This window comes from Oncorhynchus masou, chromosome 10 (assembly GCF_036934945.1).
Source record: "Oncorhynchus masou masou isolate Uvic2021 chromosome 10, UVic_Omas_1.1, whole genome shotgun sequence".
Taxonomy (NCBI): Eukaryota; Metazoa; Chordata; class Actinopteri; order Salmoniformes; family Salmonidae; genus Oncorhynchus; species Oncorhynchus masou.
The window spans coordinates 46,279,451-46,303,339 of NC_088221.1; the positions used below are offsets into that span (position 1 = coordinate 46,279,451).

The 23,889-nt window shown below is 45.9% G+C and overlaps 1 protein-coding gene across 3 annotated transcripts; it reads left to right on the plus strand.

Moving 5' to 3' along the window:
* The first annotated feature begins 664 nt into the window (after window positions 1-664).
* LOC135547684 (caspase-8-like) lies at window positions 665-18,507 on the plus strand. 3 transcript variants are annotated; one of them, XM_064976914.1, is made up of 13 exons: window positions 665-753; window positions 7,475-7,758; window positions 8,562-8,667; window positions 8,812-8,947; window positions 9,099-9,175; window positions 9,290-9,335; window positions 10,948-10,967; window positions 11,390-11,423; window positions 11,534-11,629; window positions 12,529-12,617; window positions 12,801-12,921; window positions 14,676-15,192; window positions 15,759-18,507. In XM_064976914.1, the coding sequence occupies exons 2-13, from the start codon at window positions 7,478-7,480 to the stop codon at window positions 15,934-15,936; spliced, it is 1,701 nt and encodes a 566-aa protein (XP_064832986.1). In that variant the 5' UTR covers window positions 665-753; window positions 7,475-7,477; the 3' UTR covers window positions 15,937-18,507. The 3 variants fall into 3 exon arrangements, with proteins under 3 accessions (XP_064832986.1, XP_064832985.1, XP_064832984.1); XM_064976913.1 differs by lacking the exons at window positions 665-753; window positions 10,948-10,967 and adding exons at window positions 1,016-1,104; window positions 10,032-10,051; XM_064976912.1 differs by lacking the exon at window positions 665-753 and adding an exon at window positions 1,016-1,104.
* Window positions 18,508-23,889: the final 5,382 nt, after the last annotated feature.

Genomic DNA, 23,889 nt, shown 5'->3' on the forward strand with positions numbered 1-23,889 from the left:
GCATCCAAATGCTACTGTGCTTCCGACTCACTGGAAAGCTATCTTTCCTCTCCCTCGTCGGCTGCTAAGTGTGTGACTGTGAGTGAGTTGGCTCGGCCATCCCTCACGCATCTTTGGTTCATTGGTTGACAATGTTCGGAACAGCAGGTGAGACTGTTAGTCTGAGCAGACAGTCAGAACGAAGGTGTTTGCGCTTGAGCATTTAGGCCTATACATTTTTTTTTCGTTCTTTGAATTAGTTAATTCTATTAATTTAAATATTTTGATTATTCATATCTTAATGTTTTAAATATTTGTATAAATAGATTCCGCTCTTCTGATATGCGAGCCGATCACTAGTGTTTTCAGCCACCGTGGGTGCTTTATATGCGCTACACTCAATTATGATTGCATGTCTACTTACATGAAATATATACTTATTAATATACGTCTGCTGTATGATAGCTAGCAAATTAATTATCCAAATTAATTATTTAAAAACTGACCAAACAAAAACAAATGACTTTTACGATACGTGTTTGTGCATTAGTAGCACAATTTGTAACTTATTTACATTCCTTTTTACTTACACTTGTATGTTGACTTTGAGGTTTTTGGCTGCGTTTCAGGTCACGAAATGAACATAATTTGACACTCGCAAACGCCATTAAAACTAGGACTGAGGGTCTTACGTTGCACACTTCCCTTGTTTAGCTAATCATTTGGACCGACAAAATATTGCCGCTGGGATTCCCTCAAAGCATAAGGCGGAGGGTAAGTGGACAAGGGTGTGTCTGATGAGTTTGAAACAGGCAAGATAGCAAGCGCACACATTTTTTTCAAGAAATGTACCTTTCGATTTGGAAATGTGCGTAAGGAAAGCGAAAGTACTGTACTTGTGTTCTGGTCACTTTGTAGCCTACAGTACCTGACATTCCGAAGGACTTCAAGTTGTTGATCAACTAAAATTGCTTGTGGTTGTCATCGTGAAGAATACCGGATCGTTGAAAAACATTGATATTCCTGTAGCCTACTTTGTTACCCCTCTAAACGCATAGGCAGGCCTATGTGGATGTGAGATATCTGACGCACATTTAAAACATCGAGCGCACAGGTTACCTAATGGTAGGCCACTTTTCCTTATTTTTGGGGGGAGGGGGTGGAACATTTGTTCGAATTAACAGTAAAAATGGTATTCTACACTATATAGTCTATCTGTACAGTGAACACATTTTTATTGGACAGCCATGGGTGAATTAATTTATACTTGTCATGGATTCTCATACATAGTTTAGCCTTACAATTAGACATATGGATATTTAAATATATATATTTAAACCAGGGGGCTGGGTATGGGGGCAAAAATCACCTCACTCTATAGAAGAGCAGGTGCTTAAGACATTTTGTCAAATATTAGGCTCACATAATTAAATATAATTGTAATATATATATATATATACTACAATTATATTTAATTATGTGAGCCTAATCTTTGACAAAATGTCTTAAGCACCTGCTCTTCTATAGAGTGAGGTGATTTTTGCCCCCATACCCAGCCCCCTGGTTGAAAGTGAGGTACCTCGGGGTCCCCAGCCCCCTGGTTGAAAGTGAGGTACCTCGGGGTCTCCAGCACCCTGCTTTGGGTCTCCAGCCCCCTGGTTGAAAGTGAGGTACCTAGGGGTCCCCAGCACCCTGCTTTGGGTCTCCAGCCCCCTGGTTGAAAGTGAGGTACCTAGGGGTCCCCAGCACCCTGGTTGAAAGTGAGGTACCTCGGGGTCTCCAGCCCCCTGGTTGAAAGTGAGGTACCTCGGGGTCTCCAGCCCCCTGGTTGAAAGTGAGGTACCTAGGGGTCCCCAGCACCCTGGTTGAAAGTGAGGTACCTAGAGGTCCCCAGCCCCCTGGTTGAAAGTGAGGTACCTCGGGGTCTCCAGCCCCCTGGTTGAAAGTGAGGTACCTAGGGGTCCCCAGCACCCTGCTTTGGGTCTCCAGCCCCCTGGTTGAAAGTGAGGTACCTAGGGGTCCCCAGCCCCCTGGTTGAAAGTGAGGTACCTAGAGGTCCCCAGCCCCCTGGTTGAAAGTGAGGTACCTCGGGGTCTCCAGCCCCCTGGTTGAAAGTGAGGTACCTCGGGGTCCCCAGCACCCTGGTTTGGGTCCCCAGCCCCTTGGTTGAAAGTGAGGTACCTCGGGGTCCCCAGCACCCTGCTTTGGGTCTCCAGCCCCCTGGTTGAAAGTGAGGTACCTAGGGGTCCCCAGCACCCTGCTTTGGGTCTCCAGCCCCCTGGTTGAAAGTGAGGTACCTCGGGGTCCCCAGCACCCTGCTTTGGGTCTCCAGCCCCCTGGTTGAAAGTGAGGTACCTAAGGGTCCCCAGCACCCTGGTTTGGGTCTCCAGCCCCCTGGTTGAAAGTGAGGTACCTCGGGGTCCCCAGCCCCCTGGTTGAAAGTGAGGTACCTCGGGGTCCCCAGCACCCTGCTTTGGGTCTCCAGCCCCCTGGTTGAAAGTGAGGTACCTAGGGGTCCCCAGCACCCTGCTTTGGGTCTCCAGCCCCCTGGTTGAAAGTGAGGTACCTAGGGGTCCCCAGCACCCTGGTTGAAAGTGAGGTACCTAGAGGTCCCCAGCCCCCTGGTTGAAAGTGAGGTACCTCGGGGTCTCCAGCCCCCTGGTTGAAAGTGAGGTACCTCGGGGTCTCCAGCCCCCTGGTTGAAAGTGAGGTACCTAGGGGTCCCCAGCACCCTGGTTGAAAGTGAGGTACCTAGAGGTCCCCAGCCCCCTGGTTGAAAGTGAGGTACCTCGGGGTCTCCAGCCCCCTGGTTGAAAGTGAGGTACCTAGGGGTCCCCAGCACCCTGCTTTGGGTCTCCAGCCCCCTGGTTGAAAGTGAGGTACCTAGGGGTCCCCAGCCCCTGGTTGAAAGTGAGGTACCTAGAGGTCCCCAGCCCCCTGGTTGAAAGTGAGGTACCTCGGGGTCTCCAGCCCCCTGGTTGAAAGTGAGGTACCTCGGGGTCCCCAGCACCCTGGTTTGGGTCCCCAGCCCCCTGGTTGAAAGTGAGGTACCTCGGGGTCCCCAGCACCCTGCTTTGGGTCTCCAGCCCCTGGTTGAAAGTGAGGTACCTAGGGGTCCCCAGCACCCTGCTTTGGGTCTCCAGCCCCTGGTTGAAAGTGAGGTACCTCGGGGTCCCCAGCACCCTGCTTTGGGTCTCCAGCCCCCTGGTTGAAAGTGAGGTACCTAAGGGTCCCCAGCACCCTGGTTTGGGTCTCCAGCCCCTGGTTGAAAGTGAGGTACCTCGGGGTCCCCAGCCCCCTGGTTGAAAGTGAGGTACCTCGGGGTCCCCAGCACCCTGCTTTGGGTCTCCAGCCCCCTGGTTGAAAGTGAGGTACCTAGGGGTCCCCAGCACCCTGCTTTGGGTCTCCAGCCCCCTGGTTGAAAGTGAGGTACCTCGGGGTCCCCAGCACCCTGCTTTGGGTCTCCAGCCCCCTGGTTGAAAGTGAGGTACCTCGGGGTCCCCAGCACCCTGCTTTGGGTCTCCAGCCCCCTGGTTGAAAGTGAGGTACCTCGGGGTCCCCAGCCCCCTGGTTGAAAGTGAGGTACCTAAGGGTCCCCAGCACCCTGGTTCGGGTCTCCAGCCCCCTGGTTGAAAGTGAGGTACCTAGGGGTCCCCAGCACCCTGCTTTGGGTCTCCAGCCCCTGGTTGAAAGTGAGGTACCTAGGGGTCCCCAGCACCCTGCTTTGGGTCTCCAGCCCCTGGTTGAAAGTGAGGTACCTAGGGGTCCCCAGCACCCTGCTTTGGGTCTCCAGCCCCTGGTTGAAAGTAAGGTACCTAGGGGTCCCCAGCACCCTGGTTGAAAGTGAGGTACCTAGAGGTCCCCAGCCCCCTGGTTGAAAGTGAGGTACCTCGGGGTCTCCAGCCCCCTGGTTGAAAGTGAGGTACCTCGGGGTCCCCAGCACCCTGGTTTGGGTCCCCAGCCCCCTGGTTGAAAGTGAGGTACCTCGGGGTCCCTAGCACCCTGCTTTGGGTCTCCAGCCCCCTGGTTGAAAGTGAGGTACCTCGTGGTCCCCAGCACCCTGCTTTGGGTCTCCAGCCCCCTGGTTGAAAGTGAGGTACCTAAGGGTCCCTAGCACCCTGCTTTGGGTCTCCAGCCCCCTGGTTGAAAGTGAGGTACCTAGGGGTCCCCAGCACCCTGCTTTGGGTCTCCAGCCCCCTGGTTGAAAGTGAGGTACCTCGTGGTCCCCAGCACCCTGCTTTGGGTCTCCAGCCCCCTGGTTGAAAGTGAGGTACCTAAGGGTCCCCAGCACCCTGGTTTGGGTCTCCAGCCCCCTGGTTGAAAGTGAGGTACCTCGGGGTCCCCAGCCCCCTGGTTGAAAGTGAGGTACCTCGGGGTCACCAGCACCCTGCTTTGGGTCTCCAGCCCCTGGTTGAAAGTGAGGTACCTCGGGGTCCCCAGCACCCTGCTTTGGGTCTCCAGCCCCCTGGTTGAAAGTGAGGTACCTAAGGGTCCCCAGCACCCTGGTTTGGGTCTCCAGCCCCCTGGTTGAAAGTGAGGTACCTCGGGGTCCCCAGCACCCTGGTTCGGGTCTCCAGCCCCCTGGTTGAAAGTGAGGTACCTAGGGGTCCCCAGCACCCTGCTTTGGGTCTCCAGCCCCTGGTTGAAAGTGAGGTACCTAGGGGTCCCCAGCACCCTGCTTTGGGTCTCCAGCCCCCTGGTTGAAAGTGAGGTACCTCGGGGTCCCCAGCACCCTGCTTTGGGTCTCCAGCCCCCTGGTTGAAAGTGAGGTACCTCGGGGTCCCCAGCACCCTGCTTTGGGTCTCCAGCCCCTGGTTGAAAGTGAGGTACCTCGGGGTCCCCAGCACCCTGCTTTGGGTCTCCAGACCCCTGGTTGAAAGTGAGGTACCTAAGGGTCCCCAGCACCCTGGTTTGGGTCTCCAGCCCCCTGGTTGAAAGTGAGGTACCTTGGGGTCCCCAGCCCCCTGGTTGAAAGTGAGGTACCTAAGGGTCCCCAGCACCCTGGTTCGGGTCTCCAGCCCCCTGGTTGAAAGTGAGGTACCTAGGGGTCCCCAGCACCCTGCTTTGGGTCTCCAGCCCCTGGTTGAAAGTGAGGTACCTAGGGGTCCCCAGCACCCTGCTTTGGGTCTCCAGCCCCCTGGTTGAAAGTGAGGTACCTCGGGGTCCCCAGCACCCTGGTTCGGGTCTCCAGCCCCTGGTTGAAAGTGAGGTACCTCGGGGTCCCCAGCACCCTGCTTTGGGTCTCCAGCCCCCTGGTTGAAAGTGAGGTACCTAAGGGTCCCCAGCACCCTGGTTTGGGTCTCCAGCCCCCTGGTTGAAAGTGAGGTACCTCGGGGTCCCCAGCCCCCTGGTTGAAAGTGAGGTACCTCGGGGTCCCCAGCACCCTGCTTTGGGTCTCCAGCCCCCTGGTTGAAAGTGAGGTACCTAGGGGTCCCCAGCACCCTGCTTTGGGTCTCCAGCCCCCTGGTTGAAAGTGAGGTACCTCGGGGTCCCCAGCACCCTGCTTTGGGTCTCCAGCCCCCTGGTTGAAAGTGAGGTACCTCGGGGTCCCCAGCACCCTGCTTTGGGTCTCCAGCCCCCTGGTTGAAAGTGAGGTACCTAAGGGTCCCCAGCACCCTGGTTTGGGTCTCCAGCCCCCTGGTTGAAAGTGAGGTACCCGGGGTCCCCAGCACCCTGGTTCGGGTCTCCAGCCCCCTGGTTGAAAGTGAGGTACCTCGGGGTCCCCAGCACCCTGCTTTGGGTCTCCAGCCCCCTGGTTGAAAGTGAGGTACCTCGGGGTCCCCAGCCCCCTGGTTGAAAGTGAGGTACCTCGGGGTCCCCAGCACCCTGCTTTGGGTCTCCAGCCCCCTGGTTGAAAGTGAGGTACCTCGGGGTCCCCAGCACCCTGCTTTGGGTCTCCAGCCCCCTGGTTGAAAGTGAGGTACCTAAGGGTCCCCAGCACCCTGGTTTGGGTCTCCAGCCCCCTGGTTGAAAGTGAGGTACCTCGGGGTCCCCAGCACCCTGGTTCGGGTCTCCAGCCCCCTGGTTGAAAGTGAGGTACCTATGGGTCCCCAGCACCCTGCTTTGGGTCTCCAGCCCCTGGTTGAAAGTGAGGTACCTAGGGGTCCCCAGCACCCTGCTTTGGGTCTCCAGCCCCCTGGTTGAAAGTGAGGTACCTCGGGGTCCCCAGCACCCTGCTTTGGGTCTCCAGCCCCTGGTTGAAAGTGGGTACCTCGGGGTCCCCAGCACCCTGCTTTGGGTCTCCAGCCCCCTGGTTGAAAGTGAGGTACCTCGGGGTCCCCAGCACCCTGCTTTGGGTCTCCAGACCCCTGGTTGAAAGTGAGGTACCTAAGGGTCCCCAGCACCCTGGTTTGGGTCTCCAGCCCCCTGGTTGAAAGTGAGGTACCTTGGGGTCCCCAGCCCCCTGGTTGAAAGTGAGATACCTAAGGGTCCCCAGCACCCTGGTTCGGGTCTCCAGCCCCCTGGTTGAAAGTGAGGTACCTAGGGGTCCCCAGCACCCTGCTTTGGGTCTCCAGCCCCTGGTTGAAAGTGAGGTACCTAGGGGTCCCCAGCACCCTGCTTTGGGTCTCCAGCCCCCTGGTTGAAAGTGAGGTACCTCGGGGTCCCCAGCACCCTGGTTCGGGTCTCCAGCCCCCTGGTTGAAAGTGAGGTACCTAGGGGTCCCCAGCACCCTGCTTTGGGTCTCCAGCCCCTGGTTGAAAGTGAGGTACCTAGGGGTCCCCAGCACCCTGCTTTGGGTCTCCAGCCCCTGGTTGAAAGTGAGGTACCTCGGGGTCCCCAGCACCCTGCTTTGGGTCTCCAGCCCCTGGTTGAAAGTGAGGTACCTCGGGGTCCCCAGCACCCTGCTTTGGGTCTCCAGCCCCCTGGTTGAAAGTGAGGTACCTCGGGGTCCCCAGCACCCTGCTTTGGGTCTCCAGACCCCTGGTTGAAAGTGAGGTACCTAAGGGTCCCCAGCACCCTGGTTTGGGTCTCCAGCCCCCTGGTTGAAAGTGAGGTACCTCGGGGTCCCCAGCCCCCTGGTTGAAAGTGAGGTACCTAAGGGTCCCCAGCACCCTGGTTCGGGTCTCCAGCCCCCTGGTTGAAAGTGAGGTACCTAGGGGTCCCCAGCACCCTGCTTTGGGTCTCCAGCCCCTGGTTGAAAGTGAGGTACCTAGGGGTCCCCAGCACCCTGCTTTGGGTCTCCAGCCCCTGGTTGAAAGTGAGGTACCTAGGGGTCCCCAGCACCCTGGTTTGGGTCTCCAGCCCCTGGTTGAAAGTGAGGTACCTAGGGGTCCCCAGCACCCTGGTTTGGGTCTCCAGCCCCCTGATTGAAAGTTGCTAGACTATTCAAGAGGTCTATCCATTGGCCTATATTTACTACACACTTGAAAGATATTTTCAACTGACAACATATTATTACCATGTGCTGAGATTGTAAAATTAACAATATGTATTTATAGTATAAATATCAAACATAGTGATCATGTTTGTTTTCATTATATTGGTTTTGCGACAGGAGATGGATTTCCAAAGGCTGCTATTGCAGGTGGAACAAGCCCTGAGCAGTGAAGAAGTACAAGCACTTGCATTTCTTTGCAAAGATCTGCTTGAGAAAGACTGTAGCTCAGTGCCCACAGCAAGTCAACTCTTCTCTCTTCTGACGGACCAAGAACTGTTAACCCCCGATCAGCCTTACTTGCTGGCCGATTTATTATGTACCATCCAGCGCCACAGCTTGATGCGAGAGCTTGGCCTCAACAACCAGCTTCCAACAACCAGTAGCCTCATCTCTCCTTATAGGTGAATATACAGGCCAGAGGTAGAAAAAATACTTAATTGTCACACTTGAGTAGAAGTAAAGATACCTTAAATAAGTGAAAAGTGAAAGTAATCCAGTGAAATACTACTTGAGTAAAAGTCTAAAAGTATCTGGTTTTAAATGTACTTAAGTACAGTAGTAGAAAAAGTACTCAATTGTCATACTTGAGTAAAAGTAAATGCTATACATCAAATTCCTTATATTAAGCAAACCAGATGGCACAGTTTCCTTATTGTTGATTTATTTTTGACAGCCAGAGGGACACTCAAACATAATTTGAAAACGAAGCATTTGTGTTTAGTGAGTTTGCCCGATCAGAGGCAGTAAGGATGACCAGGGACGTTCTCTTGCTAAGTACGCGAATTGGACCATTTTCATGTCCTGCTAAACATTCAAATTGTAACGAGTACTTTTGGGTGTCAGGGAAAATGTATGGAGTAAAATGTACATTATTTTTTTTAGGAATGTAAATGAAGTAAAATTAAAAGTTGGCAAAAAATATAAATAGTAAAGTACAGATTCCCCGCCCAAAACGACTTAAGTAGTACTTTAAAGTATTTTTTACTTAAGTACTTTACACCACTGTATTGGACTCATTTACCACATCTGAATTGCATACAACAGCTTTACCCACAAATCAATAGCGATAAGTAGAAGTTGCCATTTATAACACAAATGTAAACACTCATGTTGTTGTGTTACTGTTTCCCCACATACAGAATACTGTAGTGTAATAGGATGTTTTCTGAAAAGTGTATGAGTCATTGTAATCCACCATCTGCAGAAAACTGCTGTATGACCTATCAGAGAACACCACTGAAGACGAGTTGAGAGAGATTAAGTTCCTATTGGCTGACATACTCCCTCGTAGGAAACTGGAGGGCAACGTGGTGAGTACGTCAGAACAGTCTGAAATTCAACACATGTTGTCCAGAATAGGTTAGTAACTTATATTATTTAGTGAAATATGAGTAGAAGGAATGCTTCATCTTGAAGGACCAACTGACAATACACATTTTGCTCTATTCTTTCAGACTACCTTGCAAGTATTCCTGGAAATGGAGAAAATTGATATGTTGAGCGTCATAAATCTAAACATTGTTGAAAGTATGTTTGGAAGTGTCTGCCCCATGTTGAGAACAAGAATCAACCAGTTTAAAACAAAACAGGGCAAGTGTTTCACTTTCAGTTTCTGTGGGTGACTAACCGATGCATTTCCCTAGTAAATTACTGACTGGCTGAACAAACCTATTCATTGCCTGTCAATGATTTAACACCGTAGTATGACTCAGATGTGTTATGCAATACTATATTCAAACAGGGCTAGTAACCCAAAAAACAGGGGTGGGATTGTTAAGACCAAGGTCTTCTTCTGCATGTCTTCCTCCAGAAAACCAGGTAACATAGAATTATTTCTTACATTATCTTGATATCCACCAGTCCTTATGGACATTTTCTCAGTTTCCGTCTGGATTATCATCACAGAAAGTCATGACTATTCTTTTCCATCAGGCTGTCTCCATGCTTCCAATGAGACCTGTGTCATGTGGACTATCAGGTAGGAACTATGACTACAGTAGACGTCACATCTTCTTCAATATGTTATCAAACCTTTTATTTCTTTTTCATTTAACCTTTTATTTAATTTGCTAAAACATGCGTCCATTTATTTTCCTGTTGTGTGTCTCAGTCGAACAACGTGGACATTCTGACACGATGTTCTTTCCCTCTTCGTACTTCTCTTCAGGTTCACAGCTTTCAGCTGAGGTCAGTGTCTAATGTTCAGGTTCACAGCCTTCAACTGAGGTCAGTGACTAATGTTCAGGTTCACAGCCTTCAACTGAGGTCAGTGTCTAATGTTCAGGTTCACAACCTTCAACTGAGGTCAGTGACTAATGTTCAGGTTCACAACCTTCAACTGAGGTCAGTGACTAATGTTCAGGTTCACAGCCTTCAACTGAGGTCAGTGTCTAATGTTCAGGTTCACAACCTTCAACTGAGGTCAGTGACTAATGTTCAGGTTCACAGCTTTCAGCTGAGGTCAGTGACTAATGTTCAGGTTCACAGCCTTCAACTGAGGTCAGTGTCTAATGTTCAGGTTCACAGCTTTCAGCTGAGGTCAGTGACTAATGTTCAGGTTCACAACCTTCAACTGAGGTCAGTGACTAATGTTCAGGTTCACAGCTTTCAACTGAGGTCAGTGTCTAATGTTCAGGTTCACAGCCTTCAACTGAGGTCAGTGACTAATGTTCAGGTTCACAGCTTTCAGCTGAGGTCAGTGACTAATGTTCAGGTTCACAACCTTCAACTGAGGTCAGTGACTAATGTTCAGGTTCACAACCTTCAACTGAGGTCAGTGACTAATGTTCAGGTTCACAGCTTTCAACTGAGGTCAGTGTCTAATGTTCAGGTTCACAGCCTTCAACTGAGGTCAGTGACTAATGTTCAGGTTCACAGCTTTCAACTGAGGTCAGTGTCTAATGTTCAGGTTCACAGCCTTCTGAGGTCAGTGACTAATGTTCAGGTTCACCTTCAGCTGAGGTCAGTGTCTAATGTTCAGGTTCACAGCCTTCAACTGAGGTCAGTGTCTAATGTTCAGGTTCACAGCCTTCAACTGAGGTCAGTGACTAATGTTCAGGTTCACAGCCTTCAACTGAGGTCAGTGACTAATGTTCAGGTTCACAGCTTTCAACTGAGGTCAGTGACTAATGTTCAGGTTCACAGCCTTCAACTGAGGTCAGTGTCTAATGTTCAGGTTCACAGCCTTCAACTGAGGTCAGTGTCTAATGTTCAGGTTCACAGCCTTCAACTGAGGTCAGTGTCTAATGTTCAGGTTCACAGCCTTCAACTGAGGTCAGGTCAGTGTTCACAACCTTCAACTGAGGTCAGTGACTAATGTTCAGGTTCACAGCCTTCAACTGAGGTCAGTGTCTAATGTTCAGGTTCACAGCCTTCAACTGAGGTCAGTGTCTAATGTTCAGGTTCACAGCCTTCAACTGAGGTCAGTGTCTAATGTTCAGGTTCACAGCCTTCAACTGAGGTCAACTAATGAGGTTCACAGCTTTCAGCTGAGGTCAGTGTCTAATGTTCAGGTTCACAGCCTTCAACTGAGGTCAGTGTCTAATGTTCAGGTTCACAACCTTCAGCTGAGGTCAGTGTCTAATGTTCAGGTTCACAGCTTTCAGCTGAGGTCAGTGTCTAATGTTCAGGTTCACAGCCTTCAACTGAGGTCAGTGTCTAATGTTCAGGTTCACAACCTTCAGCTGAGGTCAGTGTCTAATGTTCAGGTTCACAGCCTTCAACTGAGGTCAGTGACTAATGTTCAGGTTCACAGCCTTCAACTGAGGTCAGTGACTAATGTTCAGGTTCACAGCTTTCAACTGAGGTCAGTGACTAATGTTCAGGTTCACAACCTTCAACTGAGGTCAGTGACTAATGTTCAGGTTCACAGCCTTCAACTGAGGTTGGTGTCTAATGTTCAGTTCAGGTTTTGAGACACTTATTTATGCTGCATTGGACCTACCGGACACACCAGGTGTCTTTACATCAGAGGCTACGGCTATCCCTCATGTCTGTGTAGTCACTAGTTATTCCCTCTACTTCCTTCCACAGGTGTCCACTCTGAATCCAGCTGACACCTCTCTGGGTGAGTCCCACACTGAACAAGGTGTGGCTCAGCACATTTTCTCTGTATTGGAGTACAGTACAGAACTCACAAAACCTTTGTTGTGTCATCTTGGTCTGCTCACACACCAGATGTTCGGAGGGTCTCAGATACAGCGGATGCAGTACTTTCACATAGGCTGGGTCTCCTAAGTACCAGTGGGGACAACGATGCTGCTCTCAGCCAAGGTCAGTTCATATCATTTAGAATGCCAATCTATACTGAAAAAAATATATATAAACGCAACATGTAAAGTGTTGGTTTCATGAGCTAAAATAAAAGATCCCAGAAATGTTCCAAAGACACAAAAAGCTTTTTTTTCTCTCAAATTTTGTACAGAAAGTTGTTGACATCCCTGTTAGTGAGCCTTTGCCAAAATAATCCATCCACCTGACAGGTGCAGAATATCAATAAGCTGATTAAACTGCAAGTACAGGTGCACCTTGTGCTGGAGACAATAAAAGGCCACTCTAAAAGTGTGATGTTTTGTCACACAACACATTGCCACAGATGTCTCAAGTTTTTAGGGAGCATGCAATTGGCATGCTGACTGCAGGAATGTCCACCAGAGATGTTGCCAGGGAATTTCAATGTTCATTTCTCTACCATAAGCCGCCTCTAACGCCATCTTAGAGAATTTGGCAGTACGTTCAACCAGCCTCACAATCGCAGACCACATCAGCCCAGGACCTCCACATCCGGCTTCTTCACCTGCGGGATCATCTGAGACCAGCCATCCGGACAGCTGATGAAATGGAGGAGTATTTCTGCCTTTAATGAAGCCCTTTTGTGGGGGAAAACGCATTCTGATTGGGTGGGTCTGGCACCCGGCTGTGCCTCTGCCCAATCATGTGAAATCCATAGTTTAGGGCCTAATAAATGTATTTCAATTGACTTAACTGAACTGTAACTCAGTAAAATCGTTTAAATTGTTGCATTTTTGCGTTTCATATTTTTGTTCAGCATACAAAAGGGGCCTGTAGACTGTCCCCTCTCCTACTCTCTCTGTTGGTTCATCGGCATCACTGTTAAATGTTAGCCATATCATTGATTCATTCTTACCTGATCCATGTCTTCTCTCCCATAGAGAATCGCCATGTTTCATCCATACCCTCACGTGGACACAATAAGAACTTTGACCCTCCAAATCGTCAGACAGGAAACACCACAAAAGAGGTCTCTCTGATACTAACCTTTTTTTAAATGAGCATTGACCAAGTCTTGTCAGTCCATGCTTTTACTGAAAACTGACTGGGTATTGTATAGATTATTTGAAGTACAGTAGCAGTTTTGGGGATTATGGATGATGCTGTCCTTAACTGGATTTATGAATTATTTATGCATGTTTTCTTTCTGTAGGAAGTGAGAGAATATGCTATGACAGGAAGAAAGAGAGGTTACTGTCTGATAATTAACAACTACAACTTCAGAAATTCTCCAAAACCCCTAAACAATAGAGAGGGAACACAGGTTGATGAAAGTAAGATATTTGTAGATATATTATAGTAGATATTTGTAGATATATTATAGTAGATATTTGTTACAGAGGAAGTCGGAACGCTTAAAACTCATTTTTCAACCACTCCACAAATATCTTGTAAACAAATTATAGTTTTGGCAAGTTGGTTAGGACATCTACTTTTTGCATAACACATGTAATTTTTCCAACAATTGTTTACGGACAGATTATTTCACTTATATAATTCACTGTATCACAATTCCAGGGGGTCAGAAGTTTACATACACTAAGTTGACTGTGCCTTTAAACAGCTTGGAAAATTCCAGAAAATGACATCATGGCTTTAGAAGATTCTGATAGGCAAATTGACATCATTTGAGTCAATTGGAGGTGTACCTGTGGATGTATTTCAAGGCCAAACTTCAAACTCAGTGCCTCTTTGTTTGACATCATGGGAAAATCAAAAGAAATCAGCCAAGACCTCAGAAAAAAATTGAAGACCTCCACAAGTCTGGTTCATTTCCAAATGCCTGAAGGTACCACATTCATCTGTACAAACAATAGTACGCAAATATAAACACCATGGGACCACGCAGCCGTCATACCGCTCAGGAAGGAGACGCGTTCTGTCTCCTAGAGATGAACGTACTTTGGTACGAAAAGTGCAAATCAACCCCAGAAAAACAACAAAGGACCTTGTGAAGATGCTGGAGGAAACAGGTACAAAAGTATTTATATCCACAGTAAAACGAGTCCTATATCGACATAACCTGAAAGGCCGCCCAGCAAGGAAGAAGCCACTGCTCCAAAACATCCATAAAAAAATCCAGACTACGGTTTGCAACTGCAGATGCGGACAAAGATCGTACTTTTTGGAGAAATGTCCTCTGGTCTGATGAAACAAAAATATAACTGTTTGGCCATAATGATCATCGTTATGTTTGGAGGAAAAATGGGGAGGCTTGCAAGCCAAAGAACACCATCCCAACCGTGAAGCACGGGGGTGGCAGCATCATGTTGTTGGACTGCTTTGTTGCAGGAGGGACTGTTGCACTTCACAAAATAGACGTCATTATGAGGAAGGAAAATAATGTGGATATATTGAAGCAACATCTCAAGACAGCTTGGTCGTAAATGGGTCTTCCAAATGGACATTGACCCCAAGCATACTTCCAAAGTTGTGGCAAAATGGCTTAAGGACAACAAAGTTAAGGTATTGGAGTGGCCATCACAAAGCCCTGACCTCAATCCCATCGAAAATGCGTGGGCAGAACTGAAAAAACGTGTGTGAGCAAAGGAGGCCTACAAACCTGACTCAGTTACACCAGCTCTGTCAGGAGGAATGGGCCAAAATTCACCCAACTTATTGTGGGAAGCTTGTGGAAGGCTACCCAAAACGTTTGACCCAAGTTAAACAATTTAAAGGCAATGCTACCCAATACTTATTGAGTGTATGTAAACTTCTGACCCACTGGAAATGTGATGAAATAAATAAAAGCTGAAATAAATAATTCTCTCTACTATTATTCTGACATTTCACATTCTTAAAATAAAGTGATCCTCACTGACCTAACACAGGGAATTTTTACAAGGATTAAATGTCAGGAATTGTGAAAAACTGAGTTTAAATGTAAATTGGCTAAGGTGTATGTAAACCGTCCGACTTCAACTGTACATGTTATTCTTGAAATAGTGAAATACTTTTAAGTCGTTTGCTTTTGTAGGACCAGGCCTAAATCACAATCCCCATGTACCTCTATGTGTTTGTGTCTCAGGCAGTTTGGTGAGTGTGTTTGAGTGGCTGGGCTTTGAGACGCAGATTGAGCCAGACTGCAGCCGAGAGCAGTTACTGTCTCGAGTTGAGGAGCTCCGCAGCCGTGACCACAGCCAGATGGACTGCCTGGTGTGCTGCGTTCTGAGCCACGGGCTGGAGGGATGTGTTTATGGGGTGGACGGGCTGAAGGTCAGAGTCAGGGAGCTCACAGAGCCCTTCTCTGGACTGGAGTGCAGCTCACTGAGGGGGAAGCCCAAGCTGTTCTTTATCCAGGCCTGTCAGGGCATCAAGGAACAACAGCCCGTGTTCATTCAGTCCGATTGCCCAGGCGCTGATGGCTCTACTATCACCAGCTCTATCTGCACTGATGCAGTGGTACCCAGAGACTCCTTTCCCTCTGATGCCGACTTCCTTCTGGGCATGGCCACTGTCCCTCACTTTGCCTCTTTCAGAGACATGAGTAAGGGCACTTGGTTCATCCAGTCATTGTGCCAGAACCTCATCAACATGGTTCCCAGGTTAGTTCCAGAAACTCATCAACATGGTTCCCAGGTTAGTGCCAGAACCTCATCAATATGGTTCCCAGGTTAGTGCCAGAACCTCATCAACATGGTTCCCAGGTTAGTGCCAGAACCTCATCAACATGGTTCCCAGGTTAGTGCCAGAACCTCATCAACATGGTTCCCAGGTTGGTTCCAGAACCTCATCAACATGGTTCCCAGGTTAGTGCCAGAACCTCATCAACATGGCTCCCAGGTTAGTGCCAGAACCTCATCAACATGGCTCCCAGGTTAGTGCCAGAACCTCATCAACATGGTTCCCAGGTTAGTTCCAGAACCTCATCAACTTAGTTTCCAGGTTAGTGCCAGAACCTCATCAACATGGTTCCCAGGTTAGTGCCAGAACCTCATCAACATGGCTCCCAGGTTTGTGCTCAGATGTGCTTGGTTTCTTTATATTGTGTCATTCTGACATCCTCTTTGAAAACATCAGTAAACACTGGACTGTGACATGCAGATGTCAGTGTATGGTTGGTATATCATTATCAGATTGAATTTCCTCTCATTGTTCTTTCTCCATCCAGTGGGTATGACTTGCTGTCCATCCTGACCAAGGTAAACGATGATGTCAGCAGTAAGAGTGATAACCATGGCACAAGGAAGCAGATGCCCCAGCCTGCATACTCACTCAGGAAGAGGCTGGTCTTTCCCATCCCAAAAGACCCTCCACCCAGACTACATGAGCCAGAAATATTGGCTTGAGAGCGCTAGAGCAGAGGGGTTTAAATCTGGTCCTTATACTTTCCCACCAAATCAGGGACGGATTCAGACACTATATGTGTAGACTCACCAACAATATATACACCCTCTGGGATCACTCAGGTAGAAGGTGCAGATTTACAGTTTATTTTTTATACCTCGCTCTGTTTTATTTATACTACCAGTCAAAAGTTTGGACGCACCAAGTCATTCCAGGGTTTTCTTTATTTTTACATTGTAGAATAATAGTTAAGACATCAAAACTATTCAAATAACATATATGGAATCATGTAGTAACCAAAAAAAAGTGTTAAACAAATCTAAATATATTTCAGATTCTTCAAAGTAGCCACCCTTTTCCTTGATGACAGTTTGCACACTATTGGCATTCTCTCAACCAGCTTCATGAGGTAGTCACCTGGAATGCATTAAAATTAACAGGTGTGCCTTATTAATTTCTTTCCTTATTAATGCGTTTGAGCCAATCAGTTGTGTTGTGACAAAGCAGGGGTGGTATACAAAAGATAGCCCTATTTGTTAAAAGACCAAGTCCATATTATGGCAAGAACAGCTCAAATAAGCAAAGAGAAACACCAGTCCATTATTTTAAGACATGAATGTCAGTCAATATGGAACATTTCAAGAACTTTGAAAGTTTCATCAAGTGCAGTCGCAAAAACCATCAAGCGCTATGATGAAACTGGCTCTCATGAGGACCGCTACAGGAAAGGAAGACCCAGAGTTACCTCTACTGCAGAGGATAAGTTCCTTAGAGTTAACTGCACCTCAGATTGCAGCCCAAATAAATGCTGTTCAACTGTTCAGAGGAGACTGTGAATCAGGCCTTTATGGCCGAATTGCTGCAAAGAAACCACTACTAAAGAAACATGAGCAATGGACATTAGACCGGTGGAGAATGTTTGGTTTTATTTAGACTTCAAGGCACACTTACACTCCAGGCTGTGTAAGGGCTGTTTTTACCAAGAAAGAGAGTGATGGAGTGCTGCATCAGATGACCTGGCCTCCACAATCACCCAACCCTAACCCAATTGAGAGGGTTCGGGATGAGTTGGGCCGCAGAGTGTAGGAAAAGCAGCCAACAAGCGCTCATCATATGTGGGAACTCCTTCAAGACTGTTGGCAAATAATTCCAGGTGAAGCTGGTTGAGAGAATGCCAAGAGTGTGCAAAGCTATCATCAAGGCAGAGGGTTGCTACTTTGAAAATGTTCAAATATATTTTGATTTGTTTAACACGTTTTTGGTTACTGTATGATTCCATATATGTTATTTCATAGTTTTGATGTCTTCACTGTCATTCTACAATGTAGAAAATAATACAAAATTAAGAAAAACCCTTGAATGAGTAGGTGTGTCCAAACATGTGACTGGTACTGTATATATCATGATTGTGACTTGCTACTTGTTCTTGTACTGAGGCGTAATGTGAGTTTCACCTTTGTGGTGCAGATGGCACCAGAAGGGGCCATTAGAACATTAGGAGAGTTTTAAACCATGTTTCACAATCAGAAAAACAGGTTGCTCATGACATTTCCAGGCGGAGGAAGGAGGAGTGGTAATTCTGCCTGATCTGATTGGCATGTTAAAACAAGGCCCTGCTGTCAGAGTGGCAAGTCAAGACAAAATAACACACATAGTAGTCATCGCTCTACTCTACTCGGCTCTGCTCTGCTATCAATGTAGGTAGTCTTGTTTGTGCAAAGTTTAAATCTCACAGAGACTCGTAAATATTGAGGAGCTAATTTAACATGACCTTTTTGGAATGTTGGAGCTGCAGTTAAATCCAACACAGAGCAATATTTTCACAAACCCTGGACATTGTGTTTGTTATTTCTCCTTTCATATTCTTTGTAACCTACTGGTTACTACATGATTCCATATGTGTTCTTTCATAGTTTTGATGTCTTCACTATTGTTCTACAATGTAGAAGATAGTAAAAATAAAGAAAAACCCATGAATGAGTAGGTTTGTCCAAACTTTTGACAGGTACTGTATAAAAAAATGAAATTCAGTAGAAATATATCCAAAGAACTGTAAATAGAAAATTGTAGGAAATGTTTTTAATGCTTCAATATGAAACCTTTTGGCCAAAGTAACATGAAATTTGAGTTATAGATCTGTCATTCTCATTGAAAGCAAGTCTATGAAGCAGTAGATCGGTTCTATGTGAACTATTTCTATACTTTCATTTTTTTTGTTTACATCTGTTTTGTACACCAGTTTCATACACCTGAAAATACAATATTTTTGGTTATGGAAAATATATTTCACAGCAGTTAGATGGTACAATGTTTCTCTACACTATACTTGCTTGTTTTTCACAAACTGAAATTAGGCGAACTATTAGAATTTTAGCAACCAGGAAATGCCAGAGTGATTTCTGCATATTGCATCTTTAAATTGTATTTTTGGTGCAAAGGAGAAGCAATAACAAGATAACTGAAGAGCACTTATTATGCAACTTGTTTACCATTTTGTTTTTTCTTCTATATTATAAAATTCTTTTCCCCTTGTACGTTGACTTCCTAAATCAATAAAGGCAATTTTCATTCAATGTTGATAAGTTTGTTGTGGTTGCTGTTACAGCACATCAGTGTACTCCTTGGCACAACATGGCATGTCATACAACACATTTAAGACAAATTCTTTGACATATCAAGAATAAAACAAAGTGACGTTCAGACATTTATTGTAGCGGTCATGAGTTGCACTATGGCTCTCTTGCTTCTTGCGTGACATGCGTCTTGGCCCAAGCCGGTGTGTGTCTTTCTCAAAGTCAGACATATGACAGGTCTGTCACAAGAAGAAGATTGCTCGAACCTGCTAATGATGGCTGAAACTCCAGGTTTGAGCAGAGACTTCCAATGACACTTGCTCTGCATGAAGAGGATATGTAGAATACCCGTATCGTAACATCTATGTCCAGTTCCTGTTGTGTCTGCTGTTCTCAACAAACTGAAGGTTCCATCCTCTATCAGATCACCAGCTAGTACCTAGAAAGCCCCCACACACTCAGTAACTAAGTAGTTAGTACACACAGTAACTTCAGAGGTACACTATCCTATTGTCCAAACCACCTATAGGTCAAAATCAGGTTAACAATTGGTAGCAAGAACACTCCTCTGGCCTGGATCTCCTCAAACTTGGCGGGGGAGGTCTTCCATTTCTATAGCAAAGGCCATTCTTTGGTTATCCTTTTCCTGACAACTTTTGTTCAACTTGCTGTCAGGGCTGAGAAACATAACATTTTTTTATATATTTTTTTTAAATGTCAACACTGAAACTCAGGAACTGTATAATAACTGTACTGTCCCAACTGTGAATAAACTCAATGGTTTAATAGTTGAATAACCTTACAATGCATCATGGGATCCCTCTCCAGCTCCTCTTTCTAGCTATTCTCTACGCATCACCTCAAAGCTACTGTCCTAGAGCAGTAGGAGGAAGAAAAACAACATGTTTTTATTACCACAATAATTCAAACTTAATTTGCAGTACATTTCACAACACAAAACGTGAAAAACCAAGTTCTGACTGGTGCTATGTGCCAACAGGTGGCTAATTCACCCTGTACGAGCTCTGGAGGAAGCCATTATCCTTCTCCAGCAGGGATGCGAGGGTTTGAACGGTGAGAGTGGTCAGTTTGACGTATTAGTTAGGAAGCCACCAGCTGTTTCATACCACGTCTGTCGTCTGCACAGCCCCTCTCCCTCCTCCTCCTGTGGAGGGTCACCAAAGAACTGATTTCGGATCTGAAGGGCTGCATCAGCATTCTGTAATCAGAGGGAAGTGGGCACTAGGAATCACCTCAATGTCAAAGGACCTTATTCCAATTTGACAGTCCCACATAAAAGTGATCTACAACAATGTAATAACAAAGTTGTCCAGGTAAAGCCATAAAAAAAAATGTGGACCATTTGTAGTGTAACCTAGATGTGCTGTAAAAAATATTAAAAAACACTCTACTTCCCTTTCTTCCAAATTACACCATCTGCTAGCAGTGGGGCATAAAGTATTCACTCCATCTCCAGTTGGTTGTAGCTGCTGCCGGACTCAGCTCTGCCTCGTCCAACAGCTATGAAACAGAGACGTGATGACCTAACAAAGAGACAGAGGTTCCCTTCACTTGACCATGTTGGAGAAACTATCTAGCTATCGCACCGCACGGCAGCTGTGCTGGTGGCGCCGCCATTCATCCATCAGGAGGACAGTCAGCTTCCCCACCTGCCCCCATCTGCTCCGGCATGTCCTGCAAAACCCCTGCCTAGAGAACACAAAGGCATGTATAGGCATGTATAGGCCAATTGGCTCCTGAGTGGCTCAGTGGTCTAAGGCACTGCATCTCAGTCATAGAGGTGTCACTACAGACCTTGGTTTGATTCCAGGCTGTATCATAACCGGCCGTGATTGGGAGTCCCATAGGGCGGTGCACAATTGGTCCAGCGTCTTCCGGGGTATTGACGTCATTGTTAATAAGAATGTGTTCTTAACTGACTTGCCTGGTTAAATAAATACACAAAATGTATAGGTCAAGAACAGGTTTTATGCACGGAATGTTACTGCCCACGTAAACTACCCATTTTAACTACATCAATGGTATTTGAAAGAGTTTTGTGCTTTGAGTGACATACTGACTTGGGCAAGGGAAATTTAAAAACTCTCACATCTCCATAGTCTGGGAAACTAGGGTTGCCTACAATGACACCCAAAATGTAAGGAGTACTTTTGCATGTCAGGGAAAATGTATGTAAATGTAAAGTATATTTTACCATTGGGAATGTCGTGAAGTAAAATTAAAAGTAGTCAAAAATATAAATAGGAAGGTAAAGATACCCCCCTAAAAACGACTTAAGTAGTACTTTAACGTATTTTTTACTTAAATTCTTTACACCACTGATTAAAACAATGATACCGTAGGAAAAAAATCTCTTTCTAGAAAATGTAATCTCGTGCTCCTCATTAACCAGTAGATGACAGTATTAACCTATTATCTGACCTACAACTGCGGAAGAAAAATACCTATTTGTCCGGGTGAACCGGTTGTTGTTGATCAAGTTTTACCCAGCTAAATTCGCCCGGGTTCTGCAACAGACAAATACACTTGCGGTTCTCCGATTTTGCCTTCAAAATAAAACTCTGCAGTAAAACGTTTTGTATATTCATAGTGCAAAATGTTAAAATTATGTTACAAAATTATAACTAGATAATTACTTTATTACTTTACACAATTACTTTATACAAGATAAAGAATATTATAAAGTGGATCACATTGAGAAATCACATTGTTTTTAATATGTATGTTAAGTACATGACTGGTGCTAAGCTTAAAAGTGTTGCTTGGTTCTTACAGATCCTATCACGGTTTTAATTGAATTCCAGTTTGCTCAAGATGTATTCCTGGATGATTATATGGCCTAGTGCATGGTATAGGCACTTAATGTTTTTGATTTAACAGACCTGAAAGACCAGGTATATTGAGTTTAATCACTGAACTGATCAATTAGCTCAGCTGGTCAGCTCGTGTATCTTCTCTTAGTAACACCCTCTAGTGGCTTACAACCTTGTATCTTATCTAGTGGCTTACAGCCTCGTGTATCTTATCTTAGTAACACCCTCTAGTGGCTTACAACCTCGTATCTTATCTAGTGGCTTACAGCCTCGTGTATCTTATCTTAGTAACACCCTCTAGTGGCTTACAACCTTGTGTATCTTATCTAGTGGCTTACAGCCTCGTGTATCTTATCTTAGTAACACCCTCTAGTGGCTTACAACCTTGTGTATCTTATCCCAGGGTTTTCCTAAATCGGTCTTCTGTTCAACCTGATAATCAATTGTACACACCTGGTGTCCCAGGTCTAAATCAGTCCCTCAACCAATTGTATTAGTTTGGGGACAGGTCGAAAGTCAAAACATTCCAGGACATTTAGCTACCTTGCTGTTGCTAGATCATTTGTCTTGGGAGATCAACATTGGGTTGTTCTTTTACCTGAAATGCATATGGTCCTTTTTTCAAATAATGAACTAATTGATGGAAGCCATAATCTCTCTGCAAATTAAAGCTGATCTACCCACTACATAAAAAAAGAAAAAAAAGAACTAAATAGTAATGAACTCATCAAGTTTTGGTTATTTCAATCAGCTGTGTAGTGCTAGGGCAAAAAAAACTAAACATGCACCATTTGGGGTCCCCAGGACCAAGTTTGGAAAACACTGCCTTATGGAGTTTTTTATAACTTGTCAGAAAGTTCCAGATCAACTAGCCCATTGTCAGCTAACATTTTTTTAGTTTGATTTTTTTTTATCCCATAGATTTGGTTGTAATGTTTGAGTCACCTAAATATCACATGAATAAACAGACATGGCAAAAATGTATAGAATTTCAAGAAAATTGGCTTTAAAATGGGAAAGTTTTCTCGGCACCCCATGACAAAATGTGTAGAATTGCAGGAAATAAGCTAAATATAAGCTACATTTTATAAAAATGCAAGGTAGAGTAAAGCTTCTAGGTAATTTGATCCATAGCCATGTCCATTTTTACAAGCAAAGTCTGTGGGACATTGGTTACAGTAGCGTGCCGTGGTTCTGGGGCCTGGGCCTTCAGTAAAGTCCTACACAGTCCCACCCAAATTAATCATTATGATGCCATGGCTCTAGACACTATACATTTAGACAGAAACGCAGTATAACCAGGCGTTGCGTCACCTTGAAATTGACATTTTTATTCAGAGAATTGCAAGGGAAGAGTACAATAACTTTTCATTGTGCAGCTTCGTTGCCCTGCGCACTTGTTCGTTGAGCTGTAGATCCACTCGGGTGTCCCCAAAAGTTTTCAAAAGCACCATTGTTTGTAAGTGCCCAGCCGTACTTTGGTGTCTCGTTGCTGCCTTGGTTAGACAACTCAGGTTTGCAAAGCCAGTGTGGCACCAAACACCAAATCGATCACTTGCAAATAATAGGCATTGTCAGCAGTACAGTTTGCAGTGCTTCTCGGAGCCTGTCTTTGTAGCGTTGGCTTTGTAGCGTCGGAGTCTACCTCTCCTGACAATGTCTAACTTTTCTTGAAAAGTTTGTCTTGAGAATGGCGTTATAATTATATCCTCGACCAAATCGATATCTTCTCCTTCCGCCATTATGGGTTGAAAAAACAGTTTAGTCGTACGCAAATTAATTTGTTGATCAATTTCAGTTTCCTAGTTGGTAATCCAATCAAAAGACGTGCAGGCACTACACCTGCTCGCTGGCTCCTGTGCAACACTGGAGCCAGCCAGCAGGCGTACAATAGCCAACTCTAAAGCTGATTGGTTGACACTAAATTTTAATTTCCATTCACTTTAAGCTACAAGCGCCCACACTGTTGATTCTGAAGGCCTGAGGGCAGATTTTAGAACCCTGGCAACACATGATGGCTGAATATGATTGGATAAAATATCTAACATAAAGACCAGCCCTCCAAATCTCAACCTGGGGCTGGAAGCAGAGCAACCAAGAGGAACACTATGAAATTAAGAGTGTAACTCTTACTCTGGGGAATAATTTAATACATATTTGTGGGAAAATATATTTAAAAATATATATATATTCTGATGACGTTTAGGCCAGCAGAGAAGGCCTTGCTGGCCCTGACGGCCCACCACTGATTGGTTACCTAAAAGCCTGAATGTTGAGAGCTTTTTTGAATTCTCAGATATGTTACATGTTCTGCTCTGTTGATCTGAACCAACAAGGTGTTGGCCGATGCTTTCTGCAGAAATGTCCCTCATTTCTACTATCAGTTGTATTGAAGTCTGGCCATACACTGCCTGGGCATAACACATCCTGGAAAGGTTTACACTGTGAATGTAGAGCAGATCATTTGCTAAGCAACTTCCGGGTAGAATTTCCTGAACAAAATGTTTAGGGTTATTGACATGTTTCTGCTATTACGTGGGGGACTCTT